The sequence below is a fragment of the Lepidochelys olivacea genome (genome assembly GCF_965140295.1).
Source record: "Lepidochelys olivacea isolate rLepOli2 genome assembly, chromosome: 8".
NCBI lineage: Eukaryota > Metazoa > Chordata > Testudines > Cheloniidae > Lepidochelys > Lepidochelys olivacea.
The window spans coordinates 50410447-50433308 of NC_140418.1; the positions used below are offsets into that span (position 1 = coordinate 50410447).

The 22862-nt window shown below is 41.0% G+C and overlaps 1 protein-coding gene across 3 annotated transcripts in view; it reads right to left on the minus strand.

Moving 5' to 3' along the window:
• The window catches only part of COP1 (COP1 E3 ubiquitin ligase), a 228234-nt gene that overhangs the window by 130642 nt on the left and 74730 nt on the right, over positions 1–22862 (minus strand). For all 3 annotated transcript variants that reach the window (XM_084635924.1, XM_084635925.1, XM_084635926.1), the window contains exon 11: positions 14944–15079. In XM_084635924.1, coding sequence (XP_084492050.1) covers positions 14944–15079 — 136 coding nt within the window. The remainder of the gene's footprint in view (positions 1–14943; positions 15080–22862) is intronic.

A 22862-nucleotide genomic window follows, 5' to 3' on the forward strand; every position in this document is an offset into this window, starting at 1 on the left:
GGACAACCCACTCAGGAAAAATTCCAGACGACATTACAGAAAGTCATAATGGATTTTTTGAGGTCTCTAGACTATGGTTTGAGAACGTCTTGTCTACTGCATGAGCTTTACTTATATATTGCCTTCTGTAGAACCTTGCTTAATTAGCACTAATGATGAGAAAACCTTAGGGGAACTACTAAATTTTGCAAGCAACTGAACACAAAATGTATTGATAAAAAGCCAGCTTACTGCTAGAAGATACTACTTTACATGTTGAAGATCAGATGACGACAGACCCAGGCTTTGTATGCAAAAGGTATACAAAAGTACACACATCCAAAGTTAATGAGGTTTTCCACCTTAAATAAGTTGAGAAAATTTAAATAAAAGTAAAGAGTTAAACATAGAAGATTTTTTATAAAAATGTTTGAAGTTAATACTATATGATCATCTAGTCTTCTGTAATATCTTGGATACCCTACCAACATTTAAAAACAAAATCCCTTTCATTTCTCTCAACAGCAGCTCTACAGGAGACACAGGGTTACCAACAGCTATGGAGGCACTACAGGTTTGGCCTGAAAGTACATTGTACGCAGGTGGCAATTCAATCTCCAACAGGGATTAATTTTTTCTTATGAGTCAAGTTTGGGAAACATGTTCTGGAGTAGGAGTCCCACAGCTCCATCTCCCACAACGCAGTGAACAGGTTTTGGGGAGACAGTTTGAGGGGACAGAATGCTCCCCCAAAGAAAAGAATGGTTCCAGAAGCCCAGCAGAGACTGGAAATCAGACAGCTACAGTAGTAATAGATGCTGGATTAAAAATTATAAATTTAAATCATTTGAAAAGTTGCATACCAAGCTTGTTAAACTACCACATTTTTGTTGTGCCAACAAAGGTTTTCATTACAGCTGGAAGGCTCTGCTCAGAAGAAACCTAGGACTGGAATAACAGAGGGAGCCAAAGACTGAGGTACGTTAAATGAGCTCTGTTTGGGAAGCCTCTACAATGCCAGAGTTGTAACTAGTACTATCAATCTAACTTTCATAAGTACCAAAACTCAGAGAAGCACAAACACTACAGTTGTGCAATCTAGAAAAGCCAGGGGATTTAACTGGAAATAGTTGCGGTTTCTGGTCCTGCTGGTTAGCACTGACTGAACGACATTAAAATGCCATTTGAGGCACTTCAGTCTGATTGCCATCTGAGATTTTTATTTTGGCAGCATTTATTTTGAATGTTTGACACAGCATTTTACATGCTACACACATCTCAAGGTGTTTTAGAAAAATGATGAAGCCATTAACTGATACCCTTTGCTACATCCATCAATTTCACATAAACAGATGGGTCAAATATTTGACCCAACTCTGCCATTTCTTGAATAAACTTTTAGCTCAGGGGTGGGCAAACTTTTTGGTCTGAGGAACACATCTGGGTATAGAAATTTGTATGGTGGGCCATGAATGCTCACGAAACTGGGGGTTGGGGTATGGGAGGGGGTGCAGGCTCTGGCTGGGGGTGCAGGCTCTGGGGTGGGACCAGAAATTAGGAGTTCAGGGTGTGGGAGGGGGATCTGGGCTGGGGTAGGGGTGCGGGAGGGAGTCAGAGGTACAGACTCCAAACTCCAGGTGGCGCTTACCTCAAACGGCTCCCAGAAGCAGCGGCATGTCGTCGTCCCCGCTCCTACGCAGAGGTGCAGCCAGGGGGCTCGGCGTGCTGCCCTGTCCGCAGGCACCGCCCCTGCACCTCCCACTCTCCACGTAGGAACTGGAGCGGGGACATGCCGCTGCTTCCGGGAGCTGCGCGGAGCCACAGCACACGTGGAGCAGGGCAAGCTCCCGGCTGGAGTGCTGGAGCGGGGCAAGCCCCGGACCCCACTTCCCAGCAGGAGCTTGAGGGCCAGATTAAAATGCCTGAAGGGACGGATGCGGCCCCCACGCCATAGTTTGCCCACCCCTCTTTTAGCTGCTTCTCTCTAGGTTAGAGTGTGTGAACATCGAACTTTCCCCATCTTGCTCTACACAAACTCCAAACTGGACCCATCCTGGAGTTCGGCTTTATTAATGAAGAAAACAATAAGATAATATAATTAGCTCAAACCTTCTCCTAGGGTTCCTCCCTCAGAACTTAGGAAGAACTGCCCTGTACACACCATGAAGCCTCTAATGTAGAGAGCCACCCCACTTCCTTAATATCCTGATTTAACTCTGGAAATTAGAAAACTCATTTAATTATCTGAAAATGGAGACAGCTTTGAAGTATTAAGAGTTTAATAGGAAATGGATCCCAGAATTACCAGATATTCTAGAATTACTAGGAAAAAATAAGGTCCCACTGGTGGCTCTGTAGCTTTCATTTACTAACTTCTCAATTTCATATTATGCAAATTTTGTCCCTAATATTTAAAGCACTCAAGTGTAGATATAAGGACAATTTTCTGACTCATCATGGGACACTATATCAAGTGTCAACAACATTATTATAAGATTCAGTTTTTTTCCAGTCAAGATTTGAGATACCAGCCAAAATGCAGGTCTCACAATCATTGTTTGTTGGTACCGCAGAACTAATCCTGGTACTTTAATGTATAACCTATGGGAGTCAAGACTGCCCTAAATTCAGAGTTCTGGAATGACAAACGTACTGCCCTTTCCTGGGTATAAACCATCCTTAGCCTCTGCCCACAGGATCTAGCCAAAAATGATATTTTAGGAGACTTATTAGTTGTGCCCTCAAGAGGGAATACAAGAAACGGAAAAGCTCAGTAAATACAGTTAGTTTTGATTAAACTAAAACCCACTTCTATTTTAGATAACCAATCAGGTATACGCAAAAAGAAAAGGAGTACTTGTGGCACCTTAGAGACTAACCAATTTATTTGAGCATCAGCTTTCGTGAGCTACAGCAAAGCTTATGCTCAAATAAATTGGTTAGTCTCTAAGGTGTCACAAGTACTCTTTCTTTTTGCGAATACAGACTAACACGGCTGTTACTCTGAAACCAATCAGGTATATAGGCATCAGCAAATTAGCCTATGGGGAAAAAGGTACAGTAATATTATAAAAGGAACACTGTAAACGTAAGTTCAGGTACTATACTTATTGCCAAATCTGTTACCATTTTTGCCGTTTTAGTCACCTTTACCAATTTTAAGTGCTTTTTCTTTTCCTCTTGCTGTATGAATGACCCACACAAACAGGAGAAACTGGTCTAAACTGTAAAATTGCTACTTTAATAAAAATGCATTTAAAAGTAATTGCTTTACCATACCCAAAAAGGGTGCACCCCTCATTTCTCATCTTCCAGGGAACAGTCATCCACTGCACCCAGACACACCAATCCTATAAAGGGCAAACTCATTCATATGTTCCTTTCCCTTATTTTTACTACCCTAAAGGCAGAAGTGTTGCTAGGTCACACAAACCTTTGGTGTATCAGCTCAGCACAGACCAACCAGGGGCTAAGATTCGCGATGTGACGGAGAGACTGCCGAGACTCATCAAGCCCTCGGATCGCTACCCCTTCCTCCTTCTCCAAGTGGGCACCAATGATACTGCCAAGAATGACTATGAGCAGATCACTGCGGACTACGTGGCTCTGGGAAGAAGGATAAAGGAGTTTGAGGTGCAAGTGGTGTTCTCGTCCATCCTCCCCGTGGAAGAAAAAGGCCGGGGTAGGGAATGTCAAATCGTGGAAGTCAACGAATGGCTATGCAGGTGGTGTCGGAGAGAAGGCTTTGGATTCTTTGACCATGGGATGGTGTTCCATGAAGGAGGAGTGCTGGGCAGAGACGGGCTCTACCTAACGAAGAGAGGGAAGAGCATCTTTGCGAACAGGCTCGCTAATCTAGTGAGGAGGGCTTTAAACTAGGTTCACCGGAGGAAGGAGACCAAAGTCCTGAGGTAAGTGGGCAAGCAGGATACCGGGAGGAAGCACAGGCAGGAACGTCTGTGAGGGGAGGACTCCTACCTCATACTGAGAATGAGGGGCGATCAGCAGGTTATCTCAAGTGCCTATATACGAATGCACAAAGCCTTGGAAACGAGCAGGGAGAACTGGAGGTCCTGGTGAAGGCAAGGAATTATGACATGATTGGAATAACAGAGACTTGGTGGGATAACTCACATGACTGGAGTACTGTCATGGATGGTTATGGATGGTTATAAACTGTTCAGGAAGGACAGAAAAGGCAGAAAAGATGGGGGAGTAGCACTGTATGTAAGGGAGCAGTATGACTGCTCAGAGCTCCGGTATGAAACTGCAGAAAAACCTGAGTGTCTCTGGATTAAGTTTAGAAGTGTGAGCAACAAGAGTGATGTTGTGGTGGGAGGCTGCTATAGACCACCGGACCAGGGGGATGAGGTGGATGAGGCTTTCTTCCGGCAACTCGCAGAAGCTACTAGATCGCACAGACAATCCAGGAAGTTTTTGGAAAATGTAGGGGACAATTTCCTGGTGCAAGTGCTGGAGGAGCCAACTAGGGGGAGAGCTTTTCTTGACCTGCTGCTCACAAACCGGGAAGAATTAGTAGGGGAAGCAAAAGTGGATGGGAATCTGGGAGGCAGTGACCATGAGTTGGTCGAGTTCAGGATCCAGACACAAGGAAGAAAGGTAAGCAGCAGAATACGGACCCTGGACTTCAGGAAAGCAGACTTCGACTCCCTCAGGGAACTGATAGGTAGGATCCCCTGGGGGAATAACATGAGGGGGAAAGGAGTCCAGGAGAGCTGGTTGTATTTCAAAGAATCCCTATTGAGATTACAGGGACAAACCATCCCGATGTGTGTCGAAAGAATAGTAAATATGGCAGGCAACCAGCTTGGCTTAACGGTGAAATCCTTGCGGATCTTAAACAAAGAAGAAGCTTACAAGAAGTGGAAGGTTGGACAAATGACCAGGGAAGAATATAAAAATATTGCTCAGGCATGCAGGAATGACATCAGGAGGGCCAAATCGCACCTGGAGCTGCAGCTAGCAAGAGATGTTAAGAGTAACAAGAGGGGTTTCTTCAGGAATGTTAGTAACAAGAAGAAAAAGCCAAGGAAAGTGTGGGCCCCTTACTGAATGAGGGAGGCAACCTAGTGACGGAGGATGCGGAAAAAGCTAATGTACTCAATGCTTTTTTTGCCTCTGTCTTCACGAACAAGGTCAGCTCCCAGACTGCTGTGCTGGGCAACACAGCATGTGGAGTAGGTGGCCAGCCCTCTGTGGAGAAGGAAGTGGTTAGGGACTATTTAGAAAAGCTGGACATGCACAAGTCCATGGGGCCGGATGCGTTGCATCTGAGAGTGCTAAAGGAGCTGGCGGCTGTGATTGCAGAGCCATTGGCCATTATCTTTGAAAACTCATGGTGACTGGGGGAAGTCCCGGACGACTGGAAAAAGTCTAATGCAGCCCCATCTTTAAAAAAGGGAAGGAGGAGGATCCTGGGAACTACAGGCCAGTCAGCCTCACCTCAGTCTCTGGAAAAATCATGGAGCAGGTCCTCAAGGAATCAATCCTGAAGCACTTGCATGAGAGGAAAGTGATCAGGAACAGTCAGCATGGATTCACCAAGGGAAGGTCATGCCTGACTAATCTAATCGCCTTCTATGATGAGATTACTGGTTCTGTGGATGAAGGGAAAGCAGTGGATGTATTGTTTCTTGACTTTAGCAAAGCTTTTGACACTGTCTCCCACAGTATTCTTATCAGCAAGTTAAAGAAGTATGGGCTGGATGAATGCACTATAAGATGGGTAGAAAGCTGGCTAGATTGTCGGGCTCAACGGGTAGTGATCAATGGCTCCATGTCTAGATGGCAGCCGGTGTCAAGTGGAGTGCCCCAAGGGTCGGTCCTGGGGCCGGTTTTGTTCAATATCTTCATAAATGATCTGGAGGATGGTGTGGATTGCACTCAGCAAATTTGCGGATGATACTAAACTAGGAGGACTGGTAGATATGGTGGCAGGTAGGGATAGGATACAGAGGGACCTAGACAAATTGGAGGATTGGGCCAAAAGAAATTTGATGAGGTTCAATAAGGATAAGTGCAGGGTCCTGCACTTAGGACGGAAGAATCCAACGCACTGCTACAGACTAGGGACCGAATGGCTAGGCAGCAGTTCTGCGGAAAAGGACCTAGGGGTGACAGTGGACGAGAAGCTGGATATGAGTTAGCAGTGTGCCCTTGTTGCCAAGAAGGCCAATAGCATTTTGGGATGTATAAGTAGGGGCATAGCAAGCAGATCGAGGGACGTGATCGTTCCCCTCTATTCGACATTGGTGAGGCCTCATCTGGAGTACTGTGTCCAGTTTTGGGCCCCACACTACAAGAAGGATGTGGAAAAATTGGAGAGAGTCCAGCGAAGGGCAACAAAAATGATTAGGGGTCTGGAACACATGACTTATGAGGAGAGGCTGAGGGAACTGGGATTGTTTAGTCTGCAGAAGAGAAGAATGAGGGGGGATTTGATAGCTGCTTCCAACTACCTGAGAGGTGGTTCCAAAGAGGATGGTTCTAGACTATTCTCAGTGGTAGAAGAGCACAGATCAAGGAGTAATGGTCTCAAGTTGCAGTGGGGAAGGTTTAGGTTGGATATTAGGAAGAACTTCTTCACTAGGAGGGTGGTGAAACACCGAAAAGCGTTACCTAGGGAGGTGGTAGAATCTCCTTCCTTAGAGGTTTTTAAGGTCAGGCTTGACAAAGCCCTGGCTGGGATGATTTAATTGGGGATTGGTCCTGCTTTGAGCAGGGGGTTGGACTAGATGACCTCCTGAGGTCCCTTCCAACCCTGATATTCTATGATTCTATGAACCATCCCACTCTGCTAAATAAAGGCTACAGTGATGCAGGACACAGTCCTGCAGAGTGCCTTACTGAGATGGCACTTAGGTACCCAGAATTTACATGGTAAAGCAATTTTAGCCCATAATAAAAGATGAGGAATGGAAATGATTCAGTGAATAGATGGAAACATTACTCTTAATGGATTTGTTCTTTTAGTCCTCTTTAAAAGAGTTTCAATACATTATACTCAAGAGGTCAAAACTGGGCCAGATTTTACAAGGCCAGAAATGTGATCATGAAATAGTAGAATAACTATTATATGAATGCTAATATCTCTCAAACCCCTCCATTACTTTGACATGACCATAAAAAATAAAACCAGAGCTAACGTCCACACTGCTGTTATTGTGGCAAAAAGCGAGATCCAAAAGGCTTTTAAAAAGCTGTCTCTAGACTGATTGGACCAGACAAATTAGATTTCAGGGGTCAGGCGCAACTTATTAGGAATCTTTTACAGTTTATTAGCCAATCATTGACATTGGGAATTATAACCTTGATTACCCAGTGGTCTCAAAAGACTACCCAGAACTTTTCAAACAATCAGGGAGGCAACCCAGCAGATTGAAGTCTGTGCAGATTACAGAACTCCTGACACATTTCCCCAAAAGCTTGTGGCTCTGAACGACAAGTGCTAGTCAATCATGAGGATCATATTCAGCTTTTGGCTAGCGAGCCTTCAGGTAACTGAGGTCTGGACTGTAGTCTGCTTCTTGGATTTTTCTGTGCACAATCTCTTTACATTATGAAAGGCTCTGCCATATTATTCTTTAAAGGGCTCTGCTTGACAGTGCTAAAGCAATTTTATTTATATATTTTATAAATAAAATAAATATATATCTGAGTAATACTAAACACAGGAGCTTATATTCTCTCCTTTAAAAGAAAGCTTTCTACTATTTACTTCCACAGTAGGTGAAGGGAAAAGTTAAGCCCCAATGAGTTGACCTGCCATAGATGGGTGCCATAATACATTACAAATTTAACTCCTCAGACAAATCTTAAAAAAAAACATTTTAGTGTATTTGGAAAGAATACAGATGCCTGAGTACTAAAGGACTGCCTGATCACAGCTACACACACACCCCCACCCAGAAAGACTAATATAACAGTATGCGCACACGTACTCGCGTGTTGAAAATCTTTCAAAAGCAACATTGGGTGACCAGCCACTATAAAGCCCTGAACACATTTCTATTGTACACTCTTCTCTAACTACATTTCTCTATTTGTTTGAAACGATAAAGGGAGACTACAATTCTCACTTGTGAGGGACTCACTGCTTTAAAGAGAAGTAACCCAATTCTCCCTCATCTTACTAGTGATCTTATTTAACAAAGACCACATGGCAGTCAGAAAAATTTCCATCAAGGAATGTAGGATACAGGCTTGTGCGAGTCATTAACACTGGTGTCCACTGCTTGTAAAGTAAATAAAGGCTGCCACCTTGTGGACTGAGGACCACAGAACTGGCTAAACAAGACCACCACAATGCAGAGGGGTAAAACCTCAACACAGAATATTGGGATGGAGTGGGAAAGGGAGTACAAAAAATGGATACCTGTTTAAGAAATTTGCCTTTTGGGTTCAAACCACTTTCCTCTCATTACAAAACCTGCAATAATACATCCAAGCTTCAGCTTATGATTTATTTCAGTGGTTTTCAACCCTTTTTTCATTTGCAGTCCCCCTAAAAAATTTCAAATGGAGGTGCGGACCCCTTTGGAAATCTTAGACAATCTGCAGACCACCAGGGGTCTGCAGGCAGGTGAAGACCATGGATTTATTTTGATAGAAAGTAATCATTTAAAATTTGTTTACATTACTCCTGAATAATTATACTACAATTTCTGTTGTGTTAACTATGTACTTAAAATCTATCACTCTTCGTTAAAAAACATTAAATGGAGTACTGATCATTGCTTTTTGTATTTTGACATTTTGTTCTGAATCAGAAGGTTCTATTGCCCTAGGTTCATTATCTATTTCATTTCTTCAGCAATGTGCTCTCCATGCTCTTTTCTTTCCTTTACTGCCAGTTCTTTAACTACCACCCCTTTCTGTCCTGCCACAAAATGCAATTTTATGTACTTGTAAATGTATTTCCATTTTTGAAAGTACTGGAAACACTATTTGGCAGTGCTTCTTTGGAAACTGAAAAACAAATAGCTCTTGAAGAACTTTTTAAACAAACAGGAATTTCCACAGAGGGCAGTTTTTTAAGTCCAACGGGCATTCTACAAAGAAAATTTTAAGGGCACTGCAAAAAAAAAAAAATTCTCTCCCAACTTGAGACAGCTTATTTTATATCAATTTCTTATTTACCACTGAAAATAATTTTTACTTTTTAATATTAAAAGTCCTTGATTCTTTCTTGCTTTAAGACTTGTATTCTTAAAACAAGTATCTTGATAGCAAGGATTTGCAAAAAAATGGACGAGATTTGCTTTTCTGTAGCATGTATTGGCAGCATGCTTAGGATCTACTTATCAGAACAATTAACTATACATTTCTCCCCAACCCCTCCCACATCACCTTTATCACTGACGTTTAAGAAAAAAGCCCCACGACAATCAGTTACTTTCACCCACCCATTCACTGCTGAACTGTCCCTTTCTACCACCTTGAGTTGCCACCTCTCCAAAACATGAGTCCCATTACCACTTTGGACGGACTTCTTCCAAAGTTCCAGATTCTATCAGTTGGGAACAGAGAAATGAATAGTAAAAGGCAGAAAGTAGGAGTGACTGACGAGAGCTTTTAAAGAACTATATACTGTTCCTGGTTGCAGCTTCAACTTTAAAAAGGAACAGCTTGGGTACTTGAAAGCCAACAGGGCTTCAATGGGGCAACATACTTTCTCAGTGTGGTCATACTTACTGACAAGAATCCTATATTTGAGTAAATCAATGAAATACATGCTAAAAGCTAAGCGCTTTGACAGCCCAACTCAGCTTTGAAGGGACTACTCACATACTTAAAATTAAACATGCTGACTTGCTTTGTTAACTCAGAGCTACTAGTAGAAAAATATGAAATTGTCAGATCAAATTATTTTCTTGGCTAAAATCAGCAAGATCTAACAGCAACAGCTAAGCACTAGTCTGAAATAGGTAGAAATGGGACCCAAAAAAATCTTAGCTTTAACACTGTGAAAAGCATTCCTTCAAAGAAAACATATTTATTGCCATTCCAATATTTTCTAACCAAATACCATTCTTGCAAAATGGTAGGGAAGAGCACAAGAGCAAGATCCAATCCAATATAAACTCAGTGGCTAAAGAAGCTTGTCTATACCACAGGATGATTTCCATCTGCATCTCACTTCAGCCACCATGAACTTAATCAGTACAGGTTATATGTATGTCACACTGGTGGTGATTGTATTTTGACCTCCATGGCTAATTTAGCCATTATACATTCTAGTTATATAATGCATAGTAAAACAGTAAAAATGCACCATGATTTGTTTGCACAAAAAGTTTCTTGGGGCTTTCAACAAATATTCAGATTGATCTAATGTACTTATTAGAGGTTTGCCGTGTAGTTTTCAAATGTCCACTATCAAACTGGGGGACATACCTAAGTGGGATCTCGCAGGGGTCTGTCCTTGGTTCAGTATTAATTCAATACTTTCATTCATTACTTGAATAAAGGAGTGAAGAGCGTGCTTATCAAATTTGTGGAGGACATCAAAGTAGAAGGGGTTGCAAGAACTTTGGAGGAGGACAAGATTCAAATACTAAATGTCTTGATAAATTGGAGAATTTGTCTAAAGTCAACAAGATGAAATTCAATAAAGACAAATGCAAAGTACTATACTTAGGAAGGAAAAAAAGTCAAATGCTCAAACACAAAATGAGGAATAGCTGACTAAGTGGTAGTATCACTGAAAAGGATCTGGGGGTTATAGAGGATTGCAAATTGAACAAGAGACTACAATGTGATGCAGCTCCAAAAAAGGAGAATACTCTGGGCTAGAAGTGCCATATGTAAAACATGGGAGGTAACTGTTCTGTTCTACATAGCACTGATGAGGGCCTCACAGCTGGAGTATTATGTCCAGTTTGGGGCATTGCACTTTAAGATGAGGACAAACTGGAGAGTCTCCAGAGGGAAGCAACAAAAGTGATAAAAGGTTTGGAAAACCTATGAGGAAAGGTTAAAAAACTGGGCATGTTTAGTCTTGAGAAAAGACTGAAGGGGGACCCGATAAATCTTCAAATATGTTCAAAGCTGTTATGAAGATTTTGATCAATTGTTCTCCATGTCCACTGATGGTAGGACAAGTAGTAATGGGCTTGATCTGTAGCAAGGGAGATTTAGGGTGGATATGGAAAAAAATAGGGCTGTCGATTAATTGCAGTTAACTCACGCAATTACCTCAAAAAAAATTAACTGATTAAAAAAGTTAATTGCGATTAATCACATTGTTAAACAATAGAATACCAATTGAAATTTATTAAAAATTTTGGATGTTTTTCTACATTTTCAAATATATTGATTTCTATTACAACACAGAATACAGAGTGTACAGTACTCACTTTATATTAGTTTTTATTACAAATATTTGCACTATAAAAATGACAACAAAAGAACTAGTATTTTTGAATTGGTGGTTGAAGCATGAAAGGACATATGAATCTTTAGCGCATCTAGCATGTAAATATCTTGCGATGCCAGTTACAACAGTGCCATGTGAAAGCCTGTTTTCACTTTCAGTGGATGTTGTAAACAAGAAGCAAGCAGCATTATCTCCTGCAAATGTAACCAAAACTTGTTTGTCTGAGCAACTGGCTGAAGTAGGACCGAGTGGACTTGTAGACTCTAAAGTTTTACATTGTTTTATTTTGGAATGCAGTTATTTTTTGGATGTAAAATTCTACATTTGTTAGTTCAACTTTCATGATAAAGAGACTGCACTACAGTCATGATTCATCATCATCATGTTCTTATTACGCCTTTGGCATTTTGGGCAGTAATGAAGCTCCTCCACTCCTGTCTGTTTCTGACAAGTCTTTCAATGGTTCCCCAGCTGTGCCCGAGGTTTTTCAGCTCGCCTTCCACAACTCTTTGCCATGTTGTTTTCAGGTGGCCTCATTTTCGCTTGCCTTCAGGTATCCATCTTATTGCTACTCTGGTGATGGAATCAATTTCCATCTAAAGCACATGACCGATCCATCTCTAACGCCTCCTGGCAATGATGGTACTCAGATCCTCTTGCTGCACTGTGTCAATAGATCTTGGTTTGAGATTGGTCTGGGCCAAAAGATATGGAGGATTTTTCTGAGGCAGGTTGTATGGAATGAAGACAGTTTGGACATGTCATACTTTAAACACTACTTCATAGTGCAGAATGCTGTGGAATGAGAAAGTACACAGCTCTGATAAATCTCTAGTTTGGTTTTGGTATTGTATTTTGATGCTTTCCAGACTGTATTTAAACTCTGGAAGATGTTCCTGGCTTTATTGATTTTGTTCTGGATTGATTTTGTCCTGGCTGATGGGGCTGCCCAAGTATGTGAATGTTTCTACATTGGTGAGAACATAATCCTCTATCCATACTAGTGATGGTGAGGCAATATTAAAGGTCATGATATCAGCTGATTTTCAGTCTAATTTGCTGGCTGAATGCATTGAGTCAAGTTGTTTTTTCTTGTATATGGTGTTGGGTATGTGCTAGGAGAGCGACATCATCTGCGAAATCCAAGTCTTCAAGGGATGAGAAGTGTGTCCATTTAATGCCCCCTGACATGTCTTCTGTTGTACGCCACATTACCCAGTTGATGGCAATGCTGAAGAGGATTGCAGACATGACACCCCTGATGTAATCCTGTTTTGACTTCAAAACTGAGCTCACTGTGATCAACACTGCATGTAAAGTTGAAATAGAAGCTTCTGATGACAATTATACAGAAAGGAATTCTATATGCTCGCAGAATGTGCCATAGGCTGGTCCTGTGAATGCTATCAAAAGCCTTCTCAAAGTCTATGAAATTTATGTAGAGTTGCCATTGCCATTCTAAGCACTGTTCTATAATGTTTCATAGAGTGAAGATATGGTCTGTGCATCCACACCCTTTCTGAAAACCAACTTGCTCTTTTCTGAGAACGCTATCAACTGCCACTGGACTATGATCTTACACAGTACTTTGCTTGGGACAGATAAAAGTATGATACCACGCCAGTTATTACAATCACTGAGAGTTCCTTTCTTTGGTAACTTCACTATAACCCCATTGGTCCACTCACCTGGCACTTTTTCCCTTTCCCAGACTGACTTAAATGGAGGGGCCAGGATAGATGCTGCTAATTTAGGATTTACCTTGAACAATTCTGCATTCAAGTTATCCTTGCCAGCTTTCCCCTTTTTTTTATTTTTATATATATATATGGTATATAATTTTTAAGGGTATATACTATATTTTTTTTTACAGTGCAAATATTTGTAATCAAAAATAAATATAAAGTGAGCACTGTACACTTTGTATTGTGTTGTAATTGAAATCAATATTTTGAAAATGTAGAAAACATCCAAAAATAAATGGTATTCTATTAACAGTGCAATTAATCATGCAATTAATCGCTATTAATTTTTTTTAAATCACTTGACAGTCCTAGAAAAAACACAAAAAACTAACAAAGAATAGCTAACTACCGAAACAGGTTATCAAGGTAGGCTGCAGAACCCATGCCATTAGAGGTTTTTAAGAAAAGATTAGACATACTGTTGGTCAGGGATAGTCTAAATATATTTGCTGTAGCCCAAGTGCAGTGGGCTGAACTAAGTGACCTCTCCAAGTCCTTTTCAGCCCTACATTTCCATGATTATCTTTGCACAGTCCAATGGTTAGGGCACTAGCCTGGGACTTAGGAGATCTATTCCACAGCATAACTAGAGACTTCCTGGATGATGTCCCGTAAGGCAACTAAATCAGTTACTCAGTTCTCCATCTGTAAAATTAGCACTTCCCTGTCTCACAAGGGTGCTGTAAGTATACAGTAGAGCCTCAGAATTATGAATACCAGAGTTACGAGCTGATCGGTCAACCACACACCTCATGTGGAACCAGAAATACGCAATCAGGCAGCAGAGACCAAAAAAGCAAATATTGTATAGTACAGTGCTGTGTTAAACTACTCAAAAATAATGGGAAAGTTTAAAAAAATATTTGACAAGGTAAGGAAACTGTTTCTGCGCTTGTTTCATTTAAATCAAGGTGGTTAAAAGCAGCATTTTTCTTCTGCATAATGAAGTTTCAAACTATATTAGGTCAACGTTCAGTAGTTAACTTTTGAAAGATCATTTTGTTCAGAGCCACAAAACTTTTCAGAATTACGAACAACCTCCATTCCCAAGGTGTTCGTAACTCTGAGGTTCTACTGTAAATACATTAAAGACTGTGAGGCACCAAGACTCCATGGCAATGGAATCCATATAAGTAGGAGGATAGACCAATTTTCCAATTAACTTTTCAACAGTTGAAAACATTTCTAGCTATCCTCTGCTCACAGTCCCATAATTACTCTTTCAATAGTATGGTATCATTTTGAATGTTGATTTTAAGCAAAACCTCCCCCATGCAAGGCAAAGTTTAGGCTTAGTAAAGCTGTAACACACCATTAACCCTTTACTGTGACTATTATTGCTACACCCACCAGTGACTGCTAACACAAGAGCAACACTCAGATTCTTTATCAAAATTCCCGACTGACTAGATAGTGGCTTCAATATACAAAAGAGATTAGCAGTCACTTTAGAAACAGCTTTTTAAAGTTTTATAAAAATGCATTAATGGAAAGAGGTTAAACAGGCCCTCTCCTACAGCCTTCTGCTTCTTTCATTTTCAACATAGGGATTTAAGATTTCCACTGGTCCCATAAGGATTTTAAATCCAGTGTCTTGACAGATGATAGAGTAAAATTTACAAAAAGGCAGCAGTCCAATATTTATAGGTCAATGACAACCAACCAATGAGTTTACCCAACATTTGGGGCATGGGGGGAGAAACCACAATCATACACAAGTACAAGATTATGGCATTGCAACTGAAAAGAGCTCAGTGTTCTCAGTCTTATTTGGCAATCTCCTCGTTGCATCGTGTATTTCACTTGCACCACATTTCTTACCTGGATACTATGCTGGAGCCATTATAGAGATCGCTAGCATAAGACAGCGTTGCCAAAGGTCGGACAGAATTGTAGCGAGTGAACTTGGATAGGCACTCCTGAAATTCATCCAGCTGGCTTGTGGTTCTGCTGTCATCTAGACAAAGGTAGCAGAATTGTTGATGGAACAGAAAGAATGAGAGGAGGTAATTAAAGTTTAACAGTAAACAAAAAATCTGAAGGCCTAAGTAGTCACATGACATTTCCTAGGCAAAGCATCTGGGGATGAAAACTTGTCAACAAACATATCAACTGACTTTTCACTTCAGCATACACCTCTGAATACTAATTCACTTCAGTGGAAAATAAGTCTTTATAATACCACGTTACGAGAGACTACAGTAAAAGCTTTTTTATCCGGCATATTGGGGAAATGGCGGGGGTGCCGGTAAGTGAAAAATTCTGGTTAACTAAGGGAGAGAGTTTGGATGAGGGAGGGGCTCAGGGCAGGGAGTGCAGAGGGGTTTTGGGATGCCAGATCCAGGGGGCACTCACCTCAGGTGGCTCCCCGCAAGCAGCACCCTGTCCCTGCTGCTCCTAGGCAGAAGCGTGGTTCCCAGCCAATGGGAGCTGCAGAGCAGCACTTGGGGCGGAGGCAGCACATAGAGCCACCTGTCACGCTTCTGCCTAGAAGCAGCAGGGAGAGGTCGCCACTTGTGGGGAGTTGCCTGAAGTGAGCACCCCCCATATCTGGGATGCCTAAATCGCTCCCACGCCCCATCCCCCCTGCCCTGAGCCCTCTCCCATACCCAAACTCCCTCCCAGAGCCTGCGCTCCGCACCCACTCCTGCACTCAGAGCTCCTCATGGCCGTTCTTCCGCCTAAGAGCAACAGGGACATGTTGCGACTTCTGGGCAGCCACATGGAACCAGGTAGGGAGCCTGCCGGCCCCACGCCGATCGGACTATAAACCGGACTTTCTAAGAAGATTAGAAATGCCGGTTTATAGAGCCTTCCAGTTGGTACAGGGCTGGATAACACAGCTTTTGCTGTATTATATTTCTTCTATCAAGAACCATGAATATGCCTTCCCTTGTGTAAAAGTCCACCAACTTAACATAAAAGGCAGAAGTGCTTGGCGATGAGGACTACCATTATTTAAAACAAAAACTGATGCAAGTGTAAGCAAACCTATATACCATCAAGAATATGTACAGTTACAATATGCTATAGAGGTAAACACATTTACCTTTCTCCATCTCCCAATGCAATATGCTCTAAAGAGATAGTCTATTACACCAAAGGAATGATTATGGAAAAATTTCACTCTCACTCCAAAAGCAAGAGGGTTAATAGGGGGGTGGGGTGGGGTGGGAAAACCCACAAAATAGAGATGCTATCTTACAAACTCAATGCAAAATGATGTCCTTCTGTAGTCAAGCGAAAAATCAAATCAACTTGAAATACAGTTACATGAGAAATATTTGTTGAAAAATTGAAAGTGGCAACTAAAGAAGTTAATAAAATACAGTAAGCAATAAAAAAAGACTAACATCCAAATTTCTCCTGAGTCACAACTTTAATCACTATGAATAGAGGTGTTTAATCATTTTGTTGTTAAGATTTCCCATAGAAGAAAACACTTTTATTGAGGTGCCACACAGAGGAGCTAGCCTTCATAAAATGATCAAGTACCAGAAACCATCAGGCTGGGATTATAGCCTTCAGGTTTGTAATACTCAGACTTGGTAAGAATTATACTTTGCCTTCTCAAACAGGCCCAAGAGGAGGAAGCTCACTTTTGCATTGTGCATCAAAGTGATGTACCAACAATTTCAACTACTGAGTCTAACAACCATCACCACCCTTATACCTATAACATGTCAGCCCAAAGCTGTTTACAAACAATCCAGTATGCTGGCACATACCATACACTTCACTCACCACTCAAATATAGTAACATTTGGGGTGGCGTGCAGCAGGTATTAGTAGTACGTACCAACACTACACTTAGAGATGAGAATAAAAATTTCATGAACCATTAAAAAGTTACAGCTCAGTGGTGTAAAGGGAAAGGGTAGCTCACCTTAGCAGAACTTTCTGAATGTTTTGTGGGAGTGAACAGAGCAAGGACAGCATAATACTGATTCCCCATGGAAAAGTACCGGAAGGGAAAAAAAAATACTTTCTGCACTCTCCCAAATTCCTGTCCCTCAAATATCAAGACAGACCATTTCAATCAGAGATCTACATCCCAGCTGCATTTTAAAATATAGTCAGTAAATAAGAATGACATTTTAATGTCTGTATTAAAAAGGGGAGAAGGCAACAGGTTAGTAGAGCCCAGAGTGGATACAAAATTTGTATCTGCATCCAATTGGTAAAAGTGATCCACTGATATCCGTGGATATAAAGTGGATAGCCATAGGGCTCTAGATACAAAATTCATATCTGCATCTGATCCGTGATCTGCAAAAATGGTCTGTGGATATCCGTAGATTTCCAGGGCTCTCCTAGTCAGAGGTTTGAAGGGATTGGCTATGCGTCTCTCATGTCCTTCACAGTTGCTCTTTTCACTATGATTGAAGTCCCACTTTAAATAAAACAACGGCCAGCACCAGACTTTTTTTGTGGGGGAAATCTACTGGAGGGGAGGAGGTTTGGGAAGAAAGCAGCAGGTGAACACCAGTGGGTGTCTTCAAAAAGATGTCTTGATGTAAGTGTCAGTCAATGGTGAAAGCAAAGAAGGAGCTATTCTTCCATTTCCCTCTAATCTAGAGATCATGTACCTCCTTCTTCCCTAAGGTTTCAGAGTAACAGCCGTGTTAGTCTGTATTCGCAAAAAGAAAAAGGAGTACTTGTGGCACCTTAGAGACTAACCAATTTATTTGAGCATGAGCTTTCGTGAGCTACAGCTCACTTCATCGGATGCATACCATGGAAACTGCAGCAGACATTATATACACACAGAGACCATGAAACAATACCTCCTCCCACCCCACTGTCCTGCTGGTAATAGCTTATCTAAAGTGATCATCAAGTTGGGCCATTTCCAGCACAAATCCAGGTTCTCTCACCCTCCACCCCCCCCCCCTCCACACACACAAACTCACTCTCCCGCTGGCAACAGCCCATCCAAAGCGACCACCCTCCCCACAATGCGCACGACAATCAAGGCGGGCCACCTCCTGCACAAATCCAGGTTCTCTCACACCCCCCACCCCCCTCCAAAAACCACACACACAAACTCACTCTCCCGCTGGCAACAGCTCATCCAAAGTGACCACTCTCCCTACAATGTGCATGACAATCAAGGTGGGCCATTTCCAGCACAAATCCAGGTTCTCTCATCCCCCCACCCCCATACACACACAAACTCACTCTCCTGCTGGTAATAGCTTATCTAAAGTGATCATCAAGTTGGGCCGTGATCACTTTAGATAAGCTATTACCAGCAGGAGAGTGAGTTTGTGTGTGTGGTTTTTGGAGGGGGGTGAGGGAGTGAGAGAACCTCGATTTATGCAGGAAATGGCCCACCTTGATTATCATACACATTGTGAAGAGAGTGGTCACTTTGGATGGGCTATTACCAGCAGGAGAGTGAGTTTGTGTGAGGGGGGGGGAGGAGGGTGAGAAAACCTGGATTTGTGCTGGAAATGGCCCAACTTGATGATCACTTTAGATAAGCTATTACCAGCAGGACAGTGGGGTGGGAAGAGGTATTGTTTCATGGTCTCTGTGTGTATATAATGTCTTCTGCAGTTTCCATGGTATGCATCCGATGAAGTGAGCTGTAGCTCACGAAAGCTCATGCTCAAATAAATTGGTTAGTCTCTAAGGTGCCACAAGTACTCCTTTTCTTCTTCTCTAATGTATTCTACACCCATGCTTGCAAATTGGGATGCTACTTTTCACAATGTTTCCCCTGTCAAAGTGAAAGGCACTTCATAATTAGTTATTTTTCTCCCGACTTCTGCCCACAGGACAGTCAAATCTCTTGCCCAAATCTTCTCTATTCATTTTAAATTACAGTTTTTACACCACCTCTTTATACTAAAGATTATTTTTTTTTTTTTTAAAAGGAACCCCTGGGATCAGAGAATCAGCAAGTTATCGTACTCTGCTGTTCCTTATCATATGGGAAAAAGCACTGCAGCATAGACACTTCTACTATTCCAAGTCTCCCCACAAAGAACATTATCTCCTCATGCCAGTACCACAGCTGGCTCAGATACCAGTCATGGCTCTGACCCAAGCACTCTATGTCGCCAACTATTTTAATTTCCATAGGGAGTCATGCACCTCACACATCCCTCTGTCACCAGCCGAAATTCACATCAGACTTATCAGACAGCTGAAATTCCCAGGCAGACTCCTGCAGGGCACTAGTTCTGTTTTTTCTTAAACTGGGAAGAAAAAAGAATAGGAGCAATAGAAGCTAGACAGGGTGGATAAAAATCAATGATTTCTTTAAAAATAAAAAAGATTTTATTTAAAATTGGATTTTTTTTGATAAAATGCTTTTTGAGAGGGAAAAAAATCTAAAGATAGTTTTAATTCAGATATCTTTGAGCTAGAATGTATCTTATGGAATAGGGATTATAAATGCTAATTCTACAGTATGAGAATATATTCATGTAATGTTTAAGAAAAGTTTTGTAAATGAGTTCTAATAGTTCATGGATTAGGGACTCAATCTTATAGGTTTCCATGGGGCTTCTGTATAGATTTAGTTTAATCTTTCTATCTACCCACTGGGACTCGGTGCTCAGTCTAGAACAGTGGTTCTTAACCTTTACAGCAGCCTGCACCCCTTTGGTTCTCAAAATATGTTCTTGCACTTATCAAAAATCATTGAAATAGGTCAGTTCTTTAAACGTAGATATGTTTGTATATTAAAGTAATCATTAAATGTATACTGTTAATAAATACATAGGTTGGATTAAACAAAGTAGCTGTACTTACGGCAAGTTGTGCTTAAACTGTGTTTTTGATGTTTTATCTTTTAAAAAAAATCTGGCATGTCTCGCACTCCCCAGAAATGGCATCTTGCACCCCCAGGGGATGTGTGCATCTCAGGTTAAGAACCACTGGTCTAGAAGATACCATCAAAGATGCTTAGTTTTGCAGTTCTCAAACCATAGATTTGTTTCTTCAGGGATAACATGCTTGTTAATAGTAAAAATGTTTTTCAATAGAATAAATAAATATACAGACGTAAGAAACAACAGACCTCAATCTTATTGTCACACTACAATTTTGTGTACACAGAGTCAATCCCTTACCTCTCTTTAAAAGTGCAAAGTTTAAAAAAGGTCAGTGAATAGAAGATTGTTGGGGGCGGAACCGATCTGGACAAGGAGAAATCTGGAGATAAATGTGAGAAGGGAGGGACAGGCAGTAGAAACAAAAGTGAAACTGCTAAAGCAGCATATTCCAGAAGTCTTGAGGTCTGAGTGTAGCCTTCATTGATTTGAGATCTACCATACCTTTCTCACTAGAAGGGAAAACCTATAATGGCAGCAGGTCATAAAAAAGACCCAGTTTGGGAATATTTTAATGAAGTTTCTCTATCTCTGTGGGTGAGACAGGCATGCATGCAAAATGCAAAGAGCGCAACAAAGAAATGCAAGGCTGGTTGCCCAAATGAAACATCATGAGAAGTGTTCCTCAGGAGGAAGCTGCGTTCAAGATGATGAAAGGAACGTGTCTGAACATGCAGGATCTTCAGGTTTGTAAACTTTTTTATTTCATATTTCTTTCTTAAGGACTGTCTGTCTTCCTTCTGGACTATTCTTGAATTCTCATGTTTGAGCAAAAAGTATAGTCGTTACTCTATGGTAAAATCATTTCAGATGCAGTTGTGATAAAAAATAATTAGCTGAAATAGGCAGATCTTCCTTTTACAATTTCACCTTTAAAGTGACAGGTTTCAGAGTAGCAGCCGTGTTAGTCTGTATCCGCAAAAAGAAAAGGAGTACTTGTGGCACCTTAGAGACTAACATTTATTTGAGCATAAGCTTTCGTGAGCTACAGCGAAGTGAGCTGTAGCTCACGAAAGCTTATGCTCAAATACATTTGTTAGTCTCTAAGGTGCCACAAGTACTCTTTTTTTTTTTAACCTTTAAAGTGGTATTAGTGTCAGTGAATGCAATGAATAATATTAAATTAGCAGTATGGCAATAATAATTGAACAACTGCATTAACTTATTTTGTTTAGGAGAATCTATTCTCAACATACAGGAGTCTGAAGACTATCCACCTTCAAGATCACCATCATTTTCTATAGTTTCAGAGTTATCTGCCAATGATAGTGGTTCAGTCACATCATGTATGTCACATATCCACAGTACATCACTGTAGCAAAAAACAAAACACCCTCCATCATCAAGAAACAACCACAGATATGTGATAAGAACCAGCAGATTATGAAAAGAGATGATTGATGAAAAATTGCCTCGTTTGTTTATGCAACAAACTCTCCTTTCCGTATGATTGAGAACCCACACTTCATTAGCATGGTTCAGTCATTAAGACCAGGATACAGTCCACCCAACAGAGCAGATGTCACAGGCAAATTGCTGGATAAAGTGTATGAAAGAGAAATTGAGCCGTGTGCAAAAGGTCTAGAGGGTAAAATTGTTAACCTGAGTCTTGATGGGTGGGAGCAATGTCCACAATGATCATTATGTGCTTGTGTGACAACAGAAGAAGGGAATGTCTTCCTTACAGAAACAATTGATACATCAGGAAATGCATACAGCAGAATACTTACAAGAAGTAGCAGTAAAAGCTAACACAAACTGTGAAAAAAAATTCAAAAGTCTAGTATGCAGCTTGGTCACAGACAATGCTGCAAATGTATCCAAGGTTAGAAGAAACTATTTAGAAGAGAGTCCCAAGCTAACAACATACAGTTGCAGTGCTCATTTGATGTACCTCCTAGCCAAAGACTTCAGTGTTCCAGAAATAAAGGCTAATGTTGAAATTGCAAAATACTTCCATTTTGCAGCAGCTGCTCTGAAAAAAAAAAGTGGGAGAAACCAAGCTAACTCTCCCACAAGACGTGCGATGGAACTCAGTAGTGGACTGTTTTGAGCACTATATCAAGAACTGGCCTAACCTGATGACCATTTGAGAACAAAATTGTGAAAAAAAAATAGATGGCACTCTCACAGCCAAAGTTCTCAACACTGGGCTTAAGAGAAATGTTGAACACATGCCGAGTACCCTGAAACCTATTTCTGCAGCCTTGAACAAAATGCAGGGAAATAGCTGTTTTATTGCTGACGCTGTTGAAATTGACATTACTGAGTGAGATCTTAAAAAGAGAAATATGCCATGACAGAGATAAATTACAAGCATTAGAAAAACGAATGGGACAAGCACTATCTCCAGATCATTTTCTTGCAAATATTCTCAATACTCACTACCAGGGTCAAACCTTAACTGCTGAAGAAGAGGAATTGGCTATGACATGGACATCCAGCAATCATCCCTCCATAAATGCCAACTATAATAAACTTCAAAGCTAAGGGTGAATCATTCAAGAAATATATGTTTGCTGATGTTTTAAAGAAAGTCACACCAGTGACCTGGTGGAAGTCACTTAAGCACTTGGATTCAGAGACTGTTGAAGTGATAATCTCACTTAACAGCAGTAGCTTCTTCTGCCAGTGTAGAAAGAATATTTTCTTCCTTTGGACTAATTCAATCTAAATTGAGAAATCATTTGGGACCTGAGAAAGCAGGAAAGCTTGTTTTTCTTTTCCAGATTATGAACAAACAGGAAAATGAAGGTGAAGACGACTGCATTAGCTGCAGAAGCCAATATTTTAAGTTTCTCATGTTGACCTGGCTGACATAGTCTATTTAATTTTTGTTTTGTTTTTTAAAAATTCATTTCTCTATTTTAGTTAAACAATTTTAACAAAAAAAAC